General features: G+C 39.0%; 1 protein-coding gene across 1 annotated transcript in view; it reads right to left on the bottom strand.

Moving 5' to 3' along the window:
• LOC306883783 (AF4/FMR2 family member 2-like) overlaps positions 1 to 20,138 on the bottom strand; it is a 237,431-nt gene that overhangs the window by 151,445 nt on the left and 65,848 nt on the right. The window contains 1 exon segment of the mRNA XM_079439265.1: positions 5,227 to 6,075. Within this exon segment, the coding sequence (XP_079295391.1) occupies positions 5,227 to 6,075 (849 nt within the window).

Raw genomic sequence — 20,138 nt, 5'->3', positions numbered from 1 at the left:
GTCAGTGTGGGTGAGGATGCTTTCTGGGGGGAAGTGGCGTCTTGCTTTGTGAGTCTTGGCAGCCCGGTGTAATCAAATGTTGCTGGAAATGACTTCCTGTCCTGTGCGAAGGAGCCGGGTTTCATGAGAGATAAAGTATTCTCTGCCTGTTACGGCAAACACTGTTTTAATAACCCGGCCTGGCTAGGCAGAGCTCGAGCCACTTTCCTTTATAGAAAGGAAATACCACTGCGAGGCCGCTGAGGAACACCAGGCTAAAAACCCTCTTGCCGTCATCAGTGAATGAATAGACCTTATATGGTCCAATTAATTTTTAACACGTTGAATCTTAATAAGTCGAATGAATTTTGAGTGAAACATTAGCTGCCAACTTGTCTTTGTAGACTGTAAATGGAAACAGTTTTGTTTTATTAAATATATGCATTTTTTTATTAAATTAAATGATTTATTATACCTCTATGAACATTTTTTTGTGATATAACAGTTATGCATGTGGAGAATATTAGAACTTGAATATTAAATGTTAGAATTAGAATATTAAATGTTAAAATACTTTCTTTTACCCCAACTACTGGCTAAGTAAGCCTTATATGAAGTGAAGTGAAGTGACATACGGCCAAGTATGGTGACCCATACTCGGAATTCGTGCTCTGCATTTAACCCATCCATAGTGCACACACACAGCAGTGAACACACACACACCGTGAACACACACACGGAGCAGTAGGCAGCCATTTATGCTGCGGCACCCGGGGAGCAGTTGGGGGTTCGGTGCCTTGCTCAGTCGTAGTATTGAGGGTGGAGAGAGCACTGGACATTCACTCCCCCCACCTACAATCCCTGCCGGCCCGAGACTCGAACCCGCAACCTTTGGATTACGAGTCCGACTCGAGTCCGATCATCCTGACCCGGCAACACTGACTCAACCAATGGTGTGAGTTTAGGGTGTGATTGTCTGTTTGATCAAGCAATGGCAGGTGAGTAGTTCTGGAAACTTGCGTGGAAACAGTTATTATGCAGTTTACTGAAACCTCACCTTTAACGTCAAAGGTTTACAGAAGCCAATGAGGATTTGCAAAGTACATGCTAATGAACAAAGCTACATTATCAACAGCTGAGGTTTTCCTGTGATCTTACTGTGATCGTGCAATCACTCTGCTCTGATCTGGGATCAACAAGGCCGGGAAAACACAGGGACCGCATTGATATGCAGCAGATGTCGGCTTCTCCATTATATCTGATCACAAAGAGCAATCAGAAGGGAGACTGTGGCTTGATGAGAACTCCTGTGCCAGACTCCCGGCCCAGACTCCAGCCCTCAACGCCATGACATCATTCACCTCTGCTGCCCAATGAGATTGCTTTCAGGTACTGCTATATATAGTCATAGAACAGGCCAGGAATACTTTTCAAAAGAAGATGATTCTCGCTGTCACACAAGCCCCCCAAAAAAACACAGAAACCATTGGATATGACAAAATTCAAAATGAGTTGACATGACAGCTGGTATTATCTGTGTGTAATTCTGTCAAAATAATTACCGTAATTTACTTTATTACAAAAGATAATTAACTGTCACTGTAATATCTTACATAATATATCATAAAACACATTGATATGACTGAATAAAAAGTACAAACAGACCAACAAAAATATTAGCATGGTCTCTCAGCATGTATGAAGCATCATTTTATATAGCCCAGCATGCAGCAGGAGAATATCTTCACCGGTATTATTGTCTTGTCAAATCTGTGCTTCAAGGAGCTAGTGATAAAGCTATTAGTCACATAAAGACTGGGTAATACTGGGTGCAATAACTGTTTTTAGATGGATCAATAGTCTTATCTGTCTGTCGATGTCTCATACACTGACCAAAAAAAGAAAAAAGAAAAAAAGAAGCTGCTCCTTCACAGCAAGCAACACAACGCTAGACACTAATCAATACACCAGGCGATAACAGAATGCTTCCAAAGCCATTTAGCACAGTCTTATCACTCTGCTGAGCGCTCAACCTGTCAAAATGTTTTGTGGTGGGGTGGAGCAAGGGAACATTTCATGCCTATCAAGGGGAACAAGCCAATAGGATGGCAGTTTTAGGAGTTACTCTTTCAGCAGTGGCAGTCTGAAGATAATACAATTAAGCCAGTTATTATGACTCTGACAATTAATTCTGAGAAGTTTGATTCATTTTAGTGTACTGGCCAATGATTTGCTTCAATTAAATGGATAAAAAATTATTGAATCAATATTTTATTATCTCTTTTCTTTTTTCTTTTCAGTGAAATAAATATTTAAATTCAGTGTTATCACTGTTTTCAAATAAAAATGTGTATTTAAGGAAACGTGCAGTCAAAATTTTTCATTCTTAACACAGATTACTCGTGTTACTGTGACCAGTTCTTCAATGCATGGCACTTCAACTGAAAAATGTGTTTGCATTCATAAACTTTGAAACTTTTATGGGCAATAAGCATTGAAAAGTCTGATGCAGTTTAGCAAATTGGCATGTTCAGATAAGGACTAGATAAAAACAAATGATTCATTTATTAATTTAATTTGATTTTAGTGAAGTAAATATGTTGTTGAATGCTGCTGCTTGTATGACTACAGTTTTGAAAATGTGATGCATTAACTCTCAATTGTTGCACTGTTTTGCTTCCAATATTGCATCCTCTTCACAGTTTTGTTTTGCCTGAATCATCACAAAGAACCAGCTTAGCAAGATTTGTATGTGAGTTGCACCATTACCACTGACAATATTTCCTATTTCAAAAAAGATTTAAGCAACCAAAGAGCATTCTGCCAATTTTTGAGCACAATAAAATACCATCCGCTCATGTGACAACAAAGAAAACCTGGGAGGATATACAATCAGGAAAGGCTTTCAGACAATTCAACACCTCAGCCAGAGCGAACCTGGATAAATAAGCCTGAAGAGCTGTGGAATAATAAGTAGCCAGCACAACAGAGTACAGGTGAATCCCACGAGAACCGCTTCTACAGAATCCACTCCTTTTAACAAACTAAAGCTACGCAAGGCAGGGTGGAAAAAAAATCTAATCAATGTCCTTGAAGATGTTTTCTTTTCTCCCGAGAGCCATCTTGAAAGAGTGGCTCTGCTCGTGCTCTCTTGCGTTCTATTTCAATCCTACTAGCCCTGTTTTCGTAACTCTCTGCTTTTTCTCCATTTATTTATTTATCTTTCCTTTTGCATCTCTCTCTTTTCACTTTCAGGCAGTGACTCATCTATCAGAAGGAGGGGTAGGGAAAGATGGCGTAGCCCCAGCTGGGGCCCACCCTACGGGGGGTCTTCTCTCTCTATGCCTGCCTCTCTTTGCAATAACAACATCCATCTCCATTTTCCTGCATGCTGACCGGTATGAGGGCACTCTCAGAGCAATTAAAATTCCCCAGGTTTTCACTCTTACCACATGCTTAACTGTACTGTGCGAACACACCATATGCTTCAAGATGGGCGATAGTGCAATTTGCAGCCCGATGGCCATCAAGATCCCCATAGAACAAAAAGGAAGAACAGCTGGCTGCCTCGTCATGGTTGGATAGCAGCGAGTCAACCTGTTCAATCATATGCCACTCTTGTTTACCGCACCTTATCTTATTTGGTTTGTTTGCTTTATGTGGATTAAGCCCACAGGTAAGAGCAATGGGAATTTCAACCTACTGCTCAAACAAGCTCAAGGCATCGATACGAGGCTATTTTTCAAAACCCAGCGCTGGACATACAGGAAAATTACGAAAGTGAAGGAATTCATTAGTTGCTGCTGGTTTTTTTATAGAGCCAAACATGAGCCTGAAGCATAATAACAGAACTATTAGCCCACCACAATCTATTATCTTTAATCTAAGACCACCTATTGGCAAAATCCTAAATGATGGTATTCCCTGTCCTAAAGGGCCATGCTGAGCCTTCAACTGCAGTCATTTCTCTCTACAGAATGCCGTGGGATCAAATGCCCCCGCTGGCAGCCATTCAGAGGAAGTGACGGCACTGGATAGCCTGTAAATTGCTTCAGCGTGGCTCATGTATCACGACCCGAGAGAGGTCAACTGAACTCTACTCTAAGTGTCAGCCTCACAGAAGGGATGAAGTTAACATTGCCGGTGATAAAGCTCCCGTGTCTTAACCTCCGGAGGGTTAATTCAGAACGTATGGGGCCCTGTATTGTGAAGAAATGCGTATGTGTCTACATGTTCAAGACATGGAGGGTCTTCTGAGGTGTTGTAGGAACATGACTCTTGTGATGCTACCCAGGGTAAAAGTGAACAAGTCTTCTAACTGAAACCAGATCGCATCTAGTTGGCAAACCTTTTACACGGACTAGGCACTGATTATTTGGCAACAAAATAAAAGCCATAAATAGTAAAAATCATATTCACACTTCATTTTTTGTGAAGAATTATTGTATTCTAGAGAAAGATACATCTGCAGTTCACAACGGTCTTACAGAAGTCCACACAACATTTCTACTGTATTCAGTATTTACTGAAGAGAAAAAAAAAAGTCTTGCAAAAGTTACAAAAAAGAAAGCCATTTGTTCATTGTAATTATACTTCTATGCACAGAAATTATAGCCCCCAAAAAATGTCTAGGCAGTGATGACAAATTTGATCATTCTTCAACCCTTATACCATACAATTGGGGCATGTTTGGGAAAACCCCTACAATGTCTTACTGAACAAAAAGGTAAACTATTTCCCTCAAAAGTATTGTTCTGTTTCTGAAATATCAACATTTCAAAGCATTGGCTATAACTTGGAGATATAATCATAAAATTTACCCATGTTGTTCTACTTCGTTCAGTCACACAGATCTTCGGAACAGTGTCCTCTCAAAGAAAAGCCCAATATCAACTTACTTCAGCAACCTGAACACGGCAAATCACTGAGGTCAGAATTTCCCTCTGTTCAAGCTACAAAAAAGTGATCTTTAAACATGCCAACAAGAAGACTTCCTTGCAGACTAGGTAGGTTCACAGGAAAGCCTGAGGTTCATTAGCTGATTATTAATGAAGCACTCCATTATGTCAACCCCTCGTTCTGCCAGGTTTCAATGCAAAACAGACCTAGCCAGGGGAAAGTCAACAGAGCCAAGCCTATCTGCCAACTGTTCCTGTCCAACCACAGCTGCATCCAAATGAGAGCAAATGATTACAACATCTGCAGGAAGCCTGCCCTTTGACTAAGATGAAAAATGGTCACACTCACCTCTCCGGATTGTGGCAGTGTCAGCTTAGGAATTTTGCCCTTGGTCCCAGCCGTGCTGCTTTTGGTATCCAGCAGACCTCCGAATGGCACACTATTGTACCCTTCCACCAGCTCCACAGGGGGTTTGAGCTCTGGGGAGTCATTGGGGACCTGGTCTTGGCCATCCATGGGCCTGACGTAGGCAGTGGGTTTCTGCTGCACAGCGCTGCTGGGCTTGCAGTGGAGGCCTTGGGGAAAAGTCGGCGTCGAGAGGCCACTAGGGAGCAGGGATGTAGAGGCCATTGGCGAGTTCGAGCCATGGGAGCACAAGTCCTGCTCGGCGGGAGACTTTCCAAGACCAAGCTCAGCTGTGGCTGGTCCTTTGCCAGACTGTGCCTGCTTCCTGTGGGAGTGTGACGAAGTTGTAGGTCCATTAGGATTGGGACTCGAGTCCTCTTGGTCCTGATCATGTCTACTAGAGGTCTGCTCATGACTGGAGTGCTTCCCCCGGCTGACCGCTTGAGTGGTCTGGGCGCCACTTGAACTGTGACCCCCTCGGGACCAGTCTGAAGAGCGAGACTTTTTGCCTTGATGTCCATGTACAACGCTAGAACCTGGCATGGTGTTGGCAGGGGGTGGGGGCATGGAGGTGCTGTGGCTTCCAGGTTGGGAGGGAGCAGCTCGGCTCCGCTGAGCCTCAGGGAAAAAGCCTGGCTGGTCGGGTTTCTCCACTGGAGTCTGGGGAACAGAGTTCTTAGGAATGCCCACAAGGTGACTCTGGTTAGAATGACTAGTCAGAAGCTCCTTCATTTCATCGTAATTTCCAAGTGTGTTTTGAACCCGGTTGGCCAGGGCATCTCCTTTGTTAGTCTGAAAGAAAAAAAATAAATAAATGAATCAAACCTCTGTATAATTAAAAGGCAGCGGCTATTTGCACTAAGTGTAAATAGCGATATATGTTATTTACACTCAGTGCAAATAGCATATTTTTTTTAGCGAAAGATACTATTTACACTAAGTGCAAATAGCGATGGATGCTGTTTACACTAAGTCCAAATAGCAATGGAATCTATTCACACCAAGTGAAAATAGCAGTTATTTTTAACGATATGCTATTTACACTAAGTGCAAATAGCTATAGATTATATTTACACAATGTTAAAATAGCAAGATTTTCTGCTATTTATACTACTTATTGCAAATAGTGGCAATTATCTGCACCTCAGTATTGCAGTACATTTTAAAACAGTACGCAATAATAACATATTGAGTGTAAATTATAGTTTTAATTCAAATTATTAAAAGGATGCCACCTTATTGGGACAATAAAGCCCTCTCTACACCTATCCTAACCCTACCCAATACTTTATTTTTTGATTATTTCCTTAATTTTTATTGAAAATAAATGCCTTTTTGATGCGATATGAGATTTGAAAAGCAAGAAAAAAAAATTGGCAAAAGGCGGGATCGAACTCGGGTCGATCGCGTCAGAAAGCATACGCCGTACCATCTACACCGCTGAACAAAAGTCTATTTTTATTGTTGACTAACCCAATCACATGTTAGTGGGCAAAGTTAGTGTAAATGGCTTTTGCCAACAAATAACAGTGTAAATAGACACTGAAAATTATAAAAATATAATAAAAAAATAAAAAAAATCCTAACAAAAGTTTTTACATGAACAGTTCACCCCGAAATTAACATACAAAAGTTGGTTTATTCGATTTGCACTACATTTACAGTCTCCTCAAGTCAAAGCAATAGCTTCGTGTAAAGAGCAGACCAAAATATTTGATATTTACTAATAATATTCACCTCCACCGCAATCCTAAATCAAATATGGTGCATATGGAGCAGGTTGAACTGAAACAGCCTCAAACATCAGTGGTTCTCGAGTACCTCACAAAAAAATGTCAATAATTTGATTTGAAAGCTGAGGTGAAGATTTTAAATGCATATTTGCAATGATTTCAGTCAATAACTCAAAGGTATAGTATTAATTTAAAAGACTTTGAAGTCATTTAAACCACTCCCATAGTGTTTATATTGTCTTTTTTCATGAAAAAACTAAAGCATATGAGTTTGAAATTACATGAAGGTGAGTAAATAAGGTCTATCTATTTAATTTGAAGAACATTCAACTGAATTGCAAAAGTCCGTGGACTTGAACTTTAAGATACAGTAAAATATAAAAATAAAGATACAAACAATCCACAACACACCAAGATGCCCAAATAATGCCCCGAAAGTAACACCCTAAGTTTGTGAGTGTGAATGCAAAGTCAAGGAGTGTGTTTAGTGTGTTCACAGAACCCTTCTCAGTATGGACAGATCTAAAGACTGCGTTTGTCAGTATAAAGAAACTGCGAATTTATCACAAGCTTTAACTGACTAGACCGTTAACATAGTTTTGAGATGCACGCCAGCTCTCCATTTGATGTTAATATTTATGAAACTCAGCAATGTGTGATCACAGAAATGGTGAAATGCTGTATTTAGAATCTATTCAGAATTTTCTGTTTGTGTGCCATTCCTATCCGTGCCTGTGTGCTGATCTACATAAAATAATGTTTGCAAACATCTCCTGAATTTAGGGCGGGCAAAAAGAGACAGTATTCTCCTCTCCAAAAATGTTTGTCCAATACTTGTCTGCTTTTGCTCACAACAAGAGTCCATTTTATAATAATCGTTATCTTTTAGGCACATCATTAGTTGCACAGCATTCTAAAGAAGAGAAAGATACTATCCCACCCCCCACTGATTATTTGCATAATAAGCAACGTTCTTCTTAATGCTCAGGCCTTTACTCTTGAATTCATCACTATACTTACATTTTCCTTTATTCAAAGGCTCCTACCAGCACCTTCATTTTAAAGAGTCTGAATGCAGAGGTACTCAGTAAATAACTAAATGCGTATGTGTGTGTGTGCTTCTCTTGTACACTGATGCAATTAAAGGCTACGTTAATCCCAGGAAGCAAAAGTAGAGAGATAAATCTATTAGCATTCTCCATTCATTTCACATGTAATTGCTACATTAATAAAAGTGCAGCTCTTCTAAAATGCAAATGCATCTGTTATGGCTTTCAACAATATAAACAGTCAATAAACAAATAATGTTAAATGATGCACGACCAGCATATAGCGCACGTAAGGCTGTTAAAGCAGTGATGGAATTATGCATTGGACGGTTAACATGTGACCTTATACACAACAAAGGATCTGATTCTAGATCTTCTCAGTCTAACATCAAAACTGAACTTTAACCTAATAAAGCCTGAGCACTAATGTCAGCAATAAAAGCTGATTAACGATGGTTGTTAGTCAGGGATTTATTATATTGACACTTCTGAATCCTTTCTTCTGTATTATAAATGAAGACAAAAATTGACAAAAATAGCATATGATATTGTTTGCAAGCACAGATGGTTTTCCTCTTTAAAAAGTTTATTGAATCCAATTTTCATTCATTCATTCATTCATTACTGGCCAGTAGCTTTTCATTTATATTTTATCCCAGCGAAGCCATAATTTAGTATTTTTTATCGGGCAAAAGTTTGTACACATCCTTGTGAACAAAATGAGTCACCTTTCAAAGACAACAGATTAAAATCAACACAATTCATTTGTATATCAATTTTCAGGGAGAAACTACTAAACACAAGTTATAAAATGTAATTTTACACCATTTTTAACACTATTTCTGTCCAATTCAAAAATGTTTGTGTTGAGCTTTGGAAAAGTGTTTTTTTTTTTTTTTTTTGTAATATTACCACATTTTTAATTTTCAATATTAATTAATATTAATCCCTGTCATTTTATGGACTTTTTTAGTTTTTATACAATAAACATACAATTATTTTTGTTAACACTTTACTTAAAGCCTTGATCTATAATGGTGTTCATAATGTACATTATAATGTATTATACTTTCATAAATAATTGTAATGTAAAAATTCAATATACTATTTGCAGGTTCCTTGTTACATCTGAAACATCTTGTCATGTTATTTACTAAAATACACTTTCTTATAACAATGAACAGATATGTAATTAATGTAAGTAATTATTACTCCACCGGGCTAGGACACCGGCAAAGGATAGAAGTATAGCTTTTTATTTTTATTTTATTTTTTAATTTTTTTCCTTTATATGTTTACTATTGAAATGTTGTTGTATGCATTTGTCATATGTTACTTTTTCTTATGTGTAAGTCACTTTGGATAAAAGCGTCTGCTAAATGACTAAAAGTAAGTAAGTAAAAGTAATTATAAATGTGGTTACAGTTATTCATGAGAACATGCAATGCATTATAAAGTGCACTACAAGAATTCCAAAATACTTTTAAAAAGTGTTCCCAAAATTTCATACAGTAAATTTAAATCTGTGTCCACTGTCATTTCTCTGTACAGATGACGAGAGTGGCGTTCTCGGGCATCACTTGGATGGGAATGTGGGCCAGTGTGGCTCTGCTCTGGTAGTTTTTGAGTGAAAGATCTGAAGGGGACACTCTTGAGTGAGAGGAGTGGGTCGACCTCCCAGACGATGTGGTTCGGTCAATGTGAGGGAAAATCCATCTGGGGCGCACACAAAGAGCTGTTGTGTGAGCTCGATTGCTTGAGTGAAGCATGAGAATGCTGGACCGCAGCCAGTCACGCATTCTACACGGCAGTTCCAGCTCGGGGGAAGGTGAGAAAGAGAGAAATGCTCTCATTTAAAGCGTTAATTGCTGACATTTTACGTTCAAAGTTTCTTAAAGTTATGAATAAGCCATTTATGAATGATTAATTGTGTAATTACATTGACGGTTAAAGCTTTTACTGGCTAATTAAAGTGTTCATTGGAATATATAAACACTTTAAAATGCCTAGTAGGTTTAGGAGAGGTTTTAGGATTTACTACATAAAAATAAATAGGTAAATTAAATGACAGACATATTTTAATGACTTGTTTTTAGCCTAGGTGCATTATTATTTGTTCTCGAAAATAAATTAAAATGAATGAATGAATGAATGAATGGTCATCCAAATCAACTTGTAAGAAGGAAAAAATAGATCAAAGAGCTCCAGTTTCTATAATATATCATAGTAAATTATTAACACAACAACACAACTTCATATATTTCCTTTTGCATTTCATTACATACCTCTATTTTTCACTGAGCTATAATTTTCTTACATACTAATCAAAGGCAGAGATCTGAATATCACCTCCAACCCATCTAACAAAAAATATGTTCTAAGAACATTCTGCTAGCATTCCAAACAAGCTGTAAAACGCGAACGTTCAAAACATTTATTAAAAAAAAATAAAAATTGTTTATGTGAATGGTAAGGGGACCTTCCGTTTTATTATTTTGCAGTCATGATTGAACCATTACTTTTGAATGTTCTCTAAAAATTCTTAAAACAAGTAGCCTATTCTGCTACATGAACATCCAACTAAAACATTTCAGAAAAAGTTCCATGAATGAAGTATAATTAGTGTGTTATTCCGTTGTTTTGAGAAAATTAAAAAACAGATAACTTTGAATGAACAACTTTACAGGAAGAGTGTTCATAACTTTGAGACAACCTTGCCAGAGTTATGAGAATGTTTTTTGTGAGCTGGGAACATTTCTCATCCAATTCAACTAAAATAGTCTGAGCTGCTTCAACACATTCATGGGTAACACTTTATTTCGATAGTCCACTTTAGACATTCTGCTAACAGTAAGTTACTTTGCAACTACATGTCAACTAGCCGTCATTAGAGTATTAGTAGACTGTCTGTTTAATATCTAACACTTTTTTATTTTATTTTGATGGCTCCACAACATACAATATACTGACTATGAGAAACTTGGCAAGTATATGTCAACTTCTTCTAACAAGCCTAAATCTACCCTAACAGTCTACTCTGAGAGTTAGTAGACATGTACTTGCAAATTAATGAGAAATAGTTGACATGTAGTTACAAAGTTACTTATAGTTAGCAGAATGTCAAAAGTGGACCATCAAAATGAAGTGTAACCCATTCATGTTATATCTCTATATTCTTCCATTATATAAACAATGGCCTCATCTCAGAGAAAATATGATGCAAATTTGATACACAAGAGCAACAGCCATTATACTCAAAAAACACTGCTGACTTTGATGTACACTAAAAGTTTTAAGAATAAAACATAACATGCATTATCACAAATGGCATCATTCCTTCATTAAAGTATTTTAGTATGCAATTAGGGGTTTCAGTGACATTATTCACTTTTCAAATGTGATTTTCAGCACTCAGAAGTTTTAAGGGATACAAGAGACTTTGTAATGGCCATTACTTAATTGCCCGGAAGGAGCATCTTGGGGGAAAAAAAGGAAAGCATTCTTCTTCCCCTCGTGGCCTTCTTTACTTCAAGACAAGGACAGATTACCTACTTAAATATACTTAAGTGCTCCAGTGTCATCTGCCTCTTTAAAACACTCCACAAAGTCTTGGTAAATGCTTGTAATGATCGTACTGAATTGTGAAATACAGCCCTGTCAGAGTGAAATCAGGCCAAAATGAACACATGAACAGTTTCATAAAATCAAAACAGAGGACAGCTGTACTGTAGATAGGCTTCTTGATAGATACACATCTTTGTCTGTGAGAACGTTTGGGTCCTAACTGTGTGTCGGTTTGTTTGTTTGTTTAGGTGGGACCAGCAGTAAAGGCAGTTTAATGGGGTCATATTAAAAAGACACTGTGTGTTCTAGAGATTTGGGTACTTGGGCGCTACCACTCCGCGCAGGCTATTCACACACACAATGAGAGTCTTTGTTTTCTCTCTCAATTGCCGACCCTTTCCAGCTTCACCAGATAATTCTCAGTATTTCAAAGAATTTCCCTTAATGGATGTTAACAAGAACCTCAATATAAACAATCAGTTCACTCGTGAAAACGAATCAGATGTGTTTAGGAGCTATTAATCGTCTTTTAGGCTGACATGCTCTATAGTAACATTAAATGACTGATGAGTATCTCATCATGCAGTAGATTTGCATTGGCTTGATTTGAGTTGGGAATTTCTACATTTCCATCCAAGTTATGATCTACAATTTCCATGCCATATGTTCAAGAGCACACAAACGCAACTTCCAGCAAAACTGGCGTTAAGTATAAATGGAGGTTGTAGAAATTTGGGAAGCCACTGTTTTATTAAATGTCCTACATTGTGATTTAGAGGGTGCAGACAAGAAGCTGTGATGAACCTGAAGTTGGCTAGATATTGACAATACTATTCGGTCACATGACTTATGTTATGTTTTTTTATATATCAAATAAAATCTTCATCAAATTTTCAACCTATGACATCCTGACACTTGCATTCAAATATTTTGAAGGAATTCCCACTATCGACTCAACAAACGATGTGAGCTTGGGGTGGATCACTGGCACACCAGATGAGGGAGTGTCTGGAAAACCAGTTTGAAAACCTGCTAAAAAGTCATTAGAAGTAGCATTATTAATGCTGCTCAAATAATATAATCTCAAAGTAATCTCAAAGTAGTGTTTTACAAAGACAGTTTCTGAATGTGGAACCACATATTAGTATAGATATATTTCAAATTTAGAATAGTATGCTAGCATACAGCTCCAAATGTAATATATCAGTGTTTTGAGGGAATTGGTTGAATCAACGATTCACTGACAAATTTATCAGAATCAGAATCAGAATCAGAATGAGCTTTATTGCCAGGTATGTTTGCACATACGAGGAATTTGTTTTAGTGACAGTAGCTCCACAGTGCGACAGAATGACAGCAACAGGACAGGACACAGATAATAAAAAATAAAAATAAAATAAATAACGTACAAATATACAAAAATGGACAATGTGCCAAATAGCACAAACACCTTATACAAAATAGACAATATGTACATGTATGTTAGGTGCAAATTTGGTCGGTATGTACAGGTATGTTAGGTGCAAATTTGAAATGTAATAAGTATGTGTGTAAAATAAAAATTAAAAGTATGATAGTGTTGTGTGTTTCATGTTTATTGTTAAGAGTTCAAGTGTTCATGAGATGTATTGACTGAGGGAAGAAACTGTTTCTGTGTCTGGTCGTTCTGGTGCTCAGAGCTCTGTAGCGTCGACCAGACGGTAACAGTTCAAAGCGAGAGTGTGCTGGATGTGAGGGGTCCAGAGTGATTTTACCAGCCCTTTTGCTCACTCTGGATAAGTACAGTTCTTGGAGAGTGGGGAGGGTTGTACCAATGATTCGCTCAGCAGTCCGCACGACCCTCCATAGTCTTCTGAGGTCAGATTTGGTAGCTGAGCTGAACCAGACAGTTATTGATGTGCAGAGGATGGATTTAATGATGGCAGAGTAGAACTGTTTCAGCAAGTCCTGTGGTAGGTTGAACTTCCTCAGCTGGCGAAGGAAGTACAACCTCTGCTGGGCCTTTTTCACAATAGAGTCAGTGTGAATGTCCCACTTCAGGTCCTGAGAAATAGTGGTGCCCAGGAACCTGAATGACTCCACTGCAGTCACAGTGCTGTTCATGATGGTGAGTGGGGGGAGTGCAGGGGGGGGGTTCTCCTGAAGTCCACAATCATCTCCACAGTTTTGAGCGTGTTGAGCTCCAGGTTGTTAAGACTGCACCAGACAGCCAGCTCCTTAACATCCTGTCTGTAAACAGACTCGTCACCTTCCTGAATGAGGCCAATCAGTGTGGTGTCGTCTGCAAATTTCAGGAGCTTGACAGAGGGGTCTTTAGAGGTGCAGTCGTTTGTGTAGAGGGAGAAGAGCAGTGGGGAGAGAACGCAGCCCTGAGGAGCTCCAGTGCTGATGGTGCGGGTGCTGGATGTGTATTTTCCCAGCCTCACTAGCTGCTGCCTGTCTGTCAGGAAGCTGTTGATCCACTGACAGACAGAGGTGGTCACGGAAAGCTGAGTTAGTTTGGGCAGGAGGAGGTTTGGAATCATAGTGTTAAAGGCTGAGCTGAAGTCCACAAACAGGATCCTCACATAAGTCTCTGGTCTGTCCAGGTGTTGCGGTGTGTAATGCAGTCCCATGTTGACTGCATCATCCACAGACCTGTTTGCTCTGTAGGCAAACTGCAGGGGGTCCAGTAAAGGTCCAGTGATATCCTTCAGATAAGTTTTTCAAATGACTTCAAGACCACAGATGTTAGAGCCACAGGTCTGTAGTCGTTAAGTCCTGTTATCTTGGGTTTCTCTGGGAAGGGGATGATGGTGGAGCATTTGAAGCATGAGGGGACTTTGCACAGCTCCAGTGATCTGTTGAAGATCTGTGTGAAGATGGGGGCCAGCTGGTCAGCACAGGATTTCAGACAGGCTGGTGTCACACCGTCTGGGCCTGGTGCTCTTGTCTTGTTCTTTTTGAAGAACAAAAACATCATCTTCACTTATCTGCAGTTCAGGTTTGGGGGAGAAGGGGGTTGCAGGAGGTGTGAATGGTGTTTTTTCAAACCTACAATCGAACTCATTAAGATCGTCTGCCAGTTTTTGATTCTCCACAGTGCTGGGGGATGGTGTCTTGTAATTAGTGATGTCTTTCAGACCTTTCCACACTGAAGCCGTGTCACTGGATGAGAATTGGATCCTTAACTTATCTAATAATTATCTAATAATAATTCCTCTTTGCCACTCTGATCTCCTTTTCCAGTGTGTATTTGGCCTGTTTATACAAGACTCTGGCCCCATTCCTATAAGCATCTTCTTTGGCCTGATGGAGCTGTCTGAGTTTTGCAGTGAACCACGGTTTGTCATTGTTATTAGTTAAGATGAGTCCTGGTAGAAATGCACATATCCTCACAGAAACTGATATATGATGTTACAGTCTCTGTGAGCTCGTCCAGATCATCAGCAGCTTCAAAAACACTCCAATCAGTAAGGTCAAGACAGGCTTGTAAAACCCGCTCTGTCTCATTAGTCCATCTCTTTACAGTCCTTAATACAGGTTTAACAGATTTAAGTTTCTGCCTGTAGGTCGGTATGAGATGAACCAAACAGTGATCAGAGAGTCCTAAAGCTGCTCATGGGACAGAGTGATATGCGTCCTTTATCGCTGTGTAACAGTGATCCAGTATATTACTGTCTCTGGTGGGACATGTGATGTGCTGTCTGTATTTTGGCAGTTCGCGGGAGAGATTTGCTTTATTAAAGTCCCCGAGAATGATTAAAACGGGTTTTGTTGCTCACTCTCTGTGATCATATCAGCGAGTTTCTGTAGAGCTGTGCTCATGTGCGCTTGCGGTGGAATGTAGACACTCACGAGAATGAATGAGCAGAACTCTCGCGGCGAATAGAACGGCTTGCAGTTAATGAAGAGTGTTTCTAGATCTGAACTTTATAGAGACAGTAAACAATTTAGTGTTGTGTCATTAAAATCCCTTGGCATTTATCAAAAGAGAGAAAAATAAGAAAGAAAGAAGAAAAAAAAAGGAAACTAGACTATACATATGTGACCCTGAACCACAAAACCAGTCATAAGGTTCAATTTCTTAATTGTTTTTCTTTATACATCATCTGAAAGCCAAATAAATAAGCTTCCCATTGATGTATGGTTTGTTAGGATCGGACAATATTTGACCGAGATACAACTATTTGAATATCTGGAATCTGAGGGTGAAAAAAAATCTAAATACTGAGAAAATAGCCTTTAAATTTGTCCAAATTAAGTTCTTAGTAATGCATATTACTAATCAAAAATTAAGTTTTTATGTATTTCCGGTAGGAAATTTACCAAATATTTTCATGGAACATGACCTTTACTTAAGTGAAAGTGACGTGACATACGGCCAAGTATGGTGACCCATACTCGGAATTTGTGCTCTGCATTTAACCCATCCAAAGTGCACACACACAGCAGTGAACACACACACACACCGTGAACACACAGTGGGCAGCCATTTATGCTGCAGCGCCTGGGGAGCAGTTGGGGGTTCGGTGCCTTGCTCAAGGGCACCTATTAGAAATAGACCGCAATCTGTTGTTTGACATGATGCACGAGTGTGTACGTGTGTGTGTGTGTGTGTGTGTGTGTGTGCTGTCTATCCTTGATAAGACATTGGCAGTGTTTACAAAAGGGCCTTGTGCTCATCTGCTGCTAGCACTCAGGGCTTTTGCCCCCTGGCCAGAAAACCAACAACTGCGATGGTAATGAAGGTGGCAATACCTCCAGATCTCAGTCAAACAGCATCGAAACCTCAGCAGCACTCAAAAAATAAACCCACACAGTAGACATTTTTAACTCTGAAGGACGGTACTGTCAGGGAAATGTCTTTGCGATAATTCGATATTTCTTTGCCAGTATGTGTATCCTGTCTGGATCACACAAAGACAGGAACAGCAAACAGCAGTGGTCTACAGAGCCATTAATGCTTCGGATGAAAGATCGATGCGAAGTCAAAAGAGAAAACTCAGACAACACATCTTTTAAAATCAATAGAAGATTGCTTACAGTGGAAAGGAGAACAAGAAAGAATGTGCATGGTGAAATTCCACCAAGAAATTACTTTAAACTCTTCTGACGGGAAATAGCTCCAAAAGTAACTTGAAGTCAACTTAAAATTAAAACAGAACCTACTTAGCGGTGCTTATTCAAAAAGGTCTCATTTATGTATAAAATCTGTTTACAAACATTTTCAAATGCAATATATATGGAAATTGTTTGGCCGCATTTTATTCAAATTAATACTTAAAAATTCTGTCATTTAGAATAATTTAGATTCATAAACATAAGGCATTTTGCATGAAAACACATACTGTATTTTGTGCAAAAAAAGTATCGAATTATCAGTTAATGAGGTCAAATATCTGTCTTCAAAATGTAATACTCTGACTCTGAAACAACTTTTGCTGATGTCACAGGGGTCTCATTTGCCATTTCTCAGCAGAATTTCAGGTGAAATCATTCCAGTAGGAATCCGTGCAATTTGAGTTTCGAGTTTCACACAGATTTAGCTCGTGTTCAAGTTGGTCTAAGGCGCTGGGTTTAAAACTGACTTTTGTTTTGATTTTATATAGCTACACAATTTTACAATTGAGACTTTTTTGCTCATGAAATTTCACTAAAATTTTGTTAATGTGTTTTATTTTTCAACCCCTATACAACCAACTTTTTATAGAGACCACGTTTCATCATCTAATCAATTCTATCATTTTCATCATCTAATCAATAAAAAATCAAGGATGCAAGTTCTGTTTGACATTGGCTTCAATGTCTACAAAGGTTGTTGCATCCTCTATGAACATAACAATACAAGCATTAAAGCAGACATGATTGATGATGACACATTTCATTGTGTTTTTGTACTGCATTCGTTAATTAGGAACATTCAATATTAAATTATTAATGAATGAGGCCCAATGCCTGTCTTCATAATGAAGAAAACAACTTTCCCTTCTGACTAATTACTTATTTACTAATTAATTACCTTACTGTCACTCTGCAAAATTTAATTGGCAAAATACATTCATTTCAACAGGAATCCACAGAGTTCTGCAAAAGGGGGAAAAAGTTCCTTTCACTTGTGTTTGTCCAGCAAAGTCAGTGCGTCAACCAACATAAAAACTGCTTAGCTTAAAATTGAGATCTACACTATTTACCTTTTTTTTGTGTGTGATTTTATTTCACATAAACCATCTCCCCCTCCAACCATCTGATATATTGCAACCACTTTTCATGATCCAACCAATTCCTTCACCCTACTTTTTTTTTTTTTTTGGTTGAATTTCCATTTTCATTCTGAAATGCCTCTCATTATAGAACTACAATTGATTGCAAGTTCTGTTTCATGTTGGCTTTAACCTCTTTAAATGTTGTATCTCTTAATATGAATCATCCACAAGAACACGAGCATTAAAGACAGACTTAATTGATGAGGACGAAGTTCAATGTGTTTTTGTACTGCATTCACTCGTTAATTAGGAACAGAAAAAACATTGTCGCCAAGTGAACCTGGTGGCAAAAACAAGGCAGCCATAACAACAATTCCCACAGAGTCGAGCTAAATACACACTCGAGCACAACAACTTCAAATCACTCCTGAGACCGAGCATTAGACTGATTTTATTCAATACAGACGTACTAACTGTTCTATGCAATGCGGATCTAATCACAAAACAACCTGGAAGGTAAAAGAAACACAGAAACAAGGCATTGTGCAAACATGCATAGGTAGACATCTATTTGTCCATTTAGTGCATTTGACTCAGCAAGTTGCTTGTGGTAGAGGGTAATTTGGGAATATTTGCCTTGGGGCAAAAAAACAAGAAGAAGAAGAGGAAAGTCTCTCTGTGACTGGGATGGTAGAAACTCTTGAAGTCGCTCCAGATTTCTGACCTTGGCTGGCTGTAAGCTTTTAAAAACAGCCTTGCACGGAGAAAGCATGTCCAACAGGAGCAAAAGGCCATGAAGGGACACTGGGGGGGAAGGTTGATGTGGGAAACAAACACCGGGGGCACTCGAGCTACGGCGCTAGTACCACTGGAACTGCTTTGAAGGTGCCAAGTGATCTGGGAACCAGTAAATTAGTCCCAAATAGCTGTTAACGGCACAGTTCCATTAAACAGGATTTAGGGGGATTAGCTAATACCAGCCTTAGATGAGTGGTCGGGGGGTGGAGGGCGGCAAAGGGAATACAAAAACGAAGTGCTCAAGAAGAGGAAGGATCATATCGACTTGCGACACAGTAAGGTTGTTGAATATTTAGCGCAATTACAGTTACCGTTTTGGAGGGAAATGTTTAGAGGTGCGGTATGTAATATTGACAGCAGGTTGAAATTATTATTGCAGTCTAATTTTATTTATTTATTTTTTTCTCACGTGGGTTGCCAGACGCAACAGGAAAGAACATAATTGACAATGGAAGGCGACAAGCCTTATACTGTAAGTTGATGAGTTGATTTATCTGTGTTTTATTATGCCTTTGCTCATAGAGATTTTTAAATCGACGCCAAGGCTTTTTAGTTTTGGTAGAATTCGTAATCTATGTCCCAGTTCTTTTGTTCACTTTCATGGCTACAATACAATGTGTTATCTGCTAACTGGCAACACGGGGAGTTGATACTATTGGGTAAATGCAATGCTATCTCACGACCAATTCGTACATATTTTATGAGGTGGTTAAATTGTTTGAATTTGTACGACCTCGCACGTACGTTTTTGTTCGATTAATCTAGACCTCAGTGATGGCTAGGTTTAGGGGCGGGTTAGGTGTAGGTCAACCGTTCGAATCCATACGAATTGTGCAACTCACAAAATACGTAAAATTGTGCAAAAATCATTCATTTGTATGAGTAAGGTCGTATGGATTCGTATCAATTAGCCACCTCTTAAAATATGTACGAATTGCCGTGAGATCGGGTTGGTAAACTGGCAGTGGGCGGAGTCACACAGACCAAAACAAAACAGACATTCTGACATGGAACACACATTTCAAAGCAGAATTACTGCTGTAGCATTGTTTTTTTTGAAGATACGAATATGTTAACTTAGCAGGTTTCCTAAATATATTATGATACTTTATGCCTTATTACATACAGCACCTTTAACGTTCGTTCACATTTTGAGTGCATACTCATATTCACATAGAGCTTTTCTTGTTAATCTTTCAAACACTGCAGGGTGTTCGGCGGCAAGATGCTCTCACAGAGCTCCTGTCTGGATCCTCCATTGTGCTCCGCTTCAGCGTCCGCTTTGAGCTCCAAATCCCTCTCACATTTGACAGGACACAGTGTGGCTCGCTGAATGGAGTCAGGTTCAAAGCACAGAACATCATTCAGGAGAGTGATGCAACCGCACAGCTGCAGAGAGGAATGCTGGGACAGCACATTCCTGTGGGCTAGGAACAATTCCATTCTCTATGCAAACTCACTCAGAAATGGTTTAAGCCTCCATTTATCAAGTGTGCATTTTTTTTTTTCCTGTACAGTGCTCATCT

The sequence above is a fragment of the Barbus barbus genome, assembly GCF_936440315.1.
Source record: "Barbus barbus genome assembly, chromosome: 17".
Taxonomy (NCBI): domain Eukaryota; kingdom Metazoa; phylum Chordata; class Actinopteri; order Cypriniformes; family Cyprinidae; genus Barbus; species Barbus barbus.
Note: the sequence above shows the minus strand (reverse complement) of the source record. Positions and strands in the feature narration are given on the sequence as shown.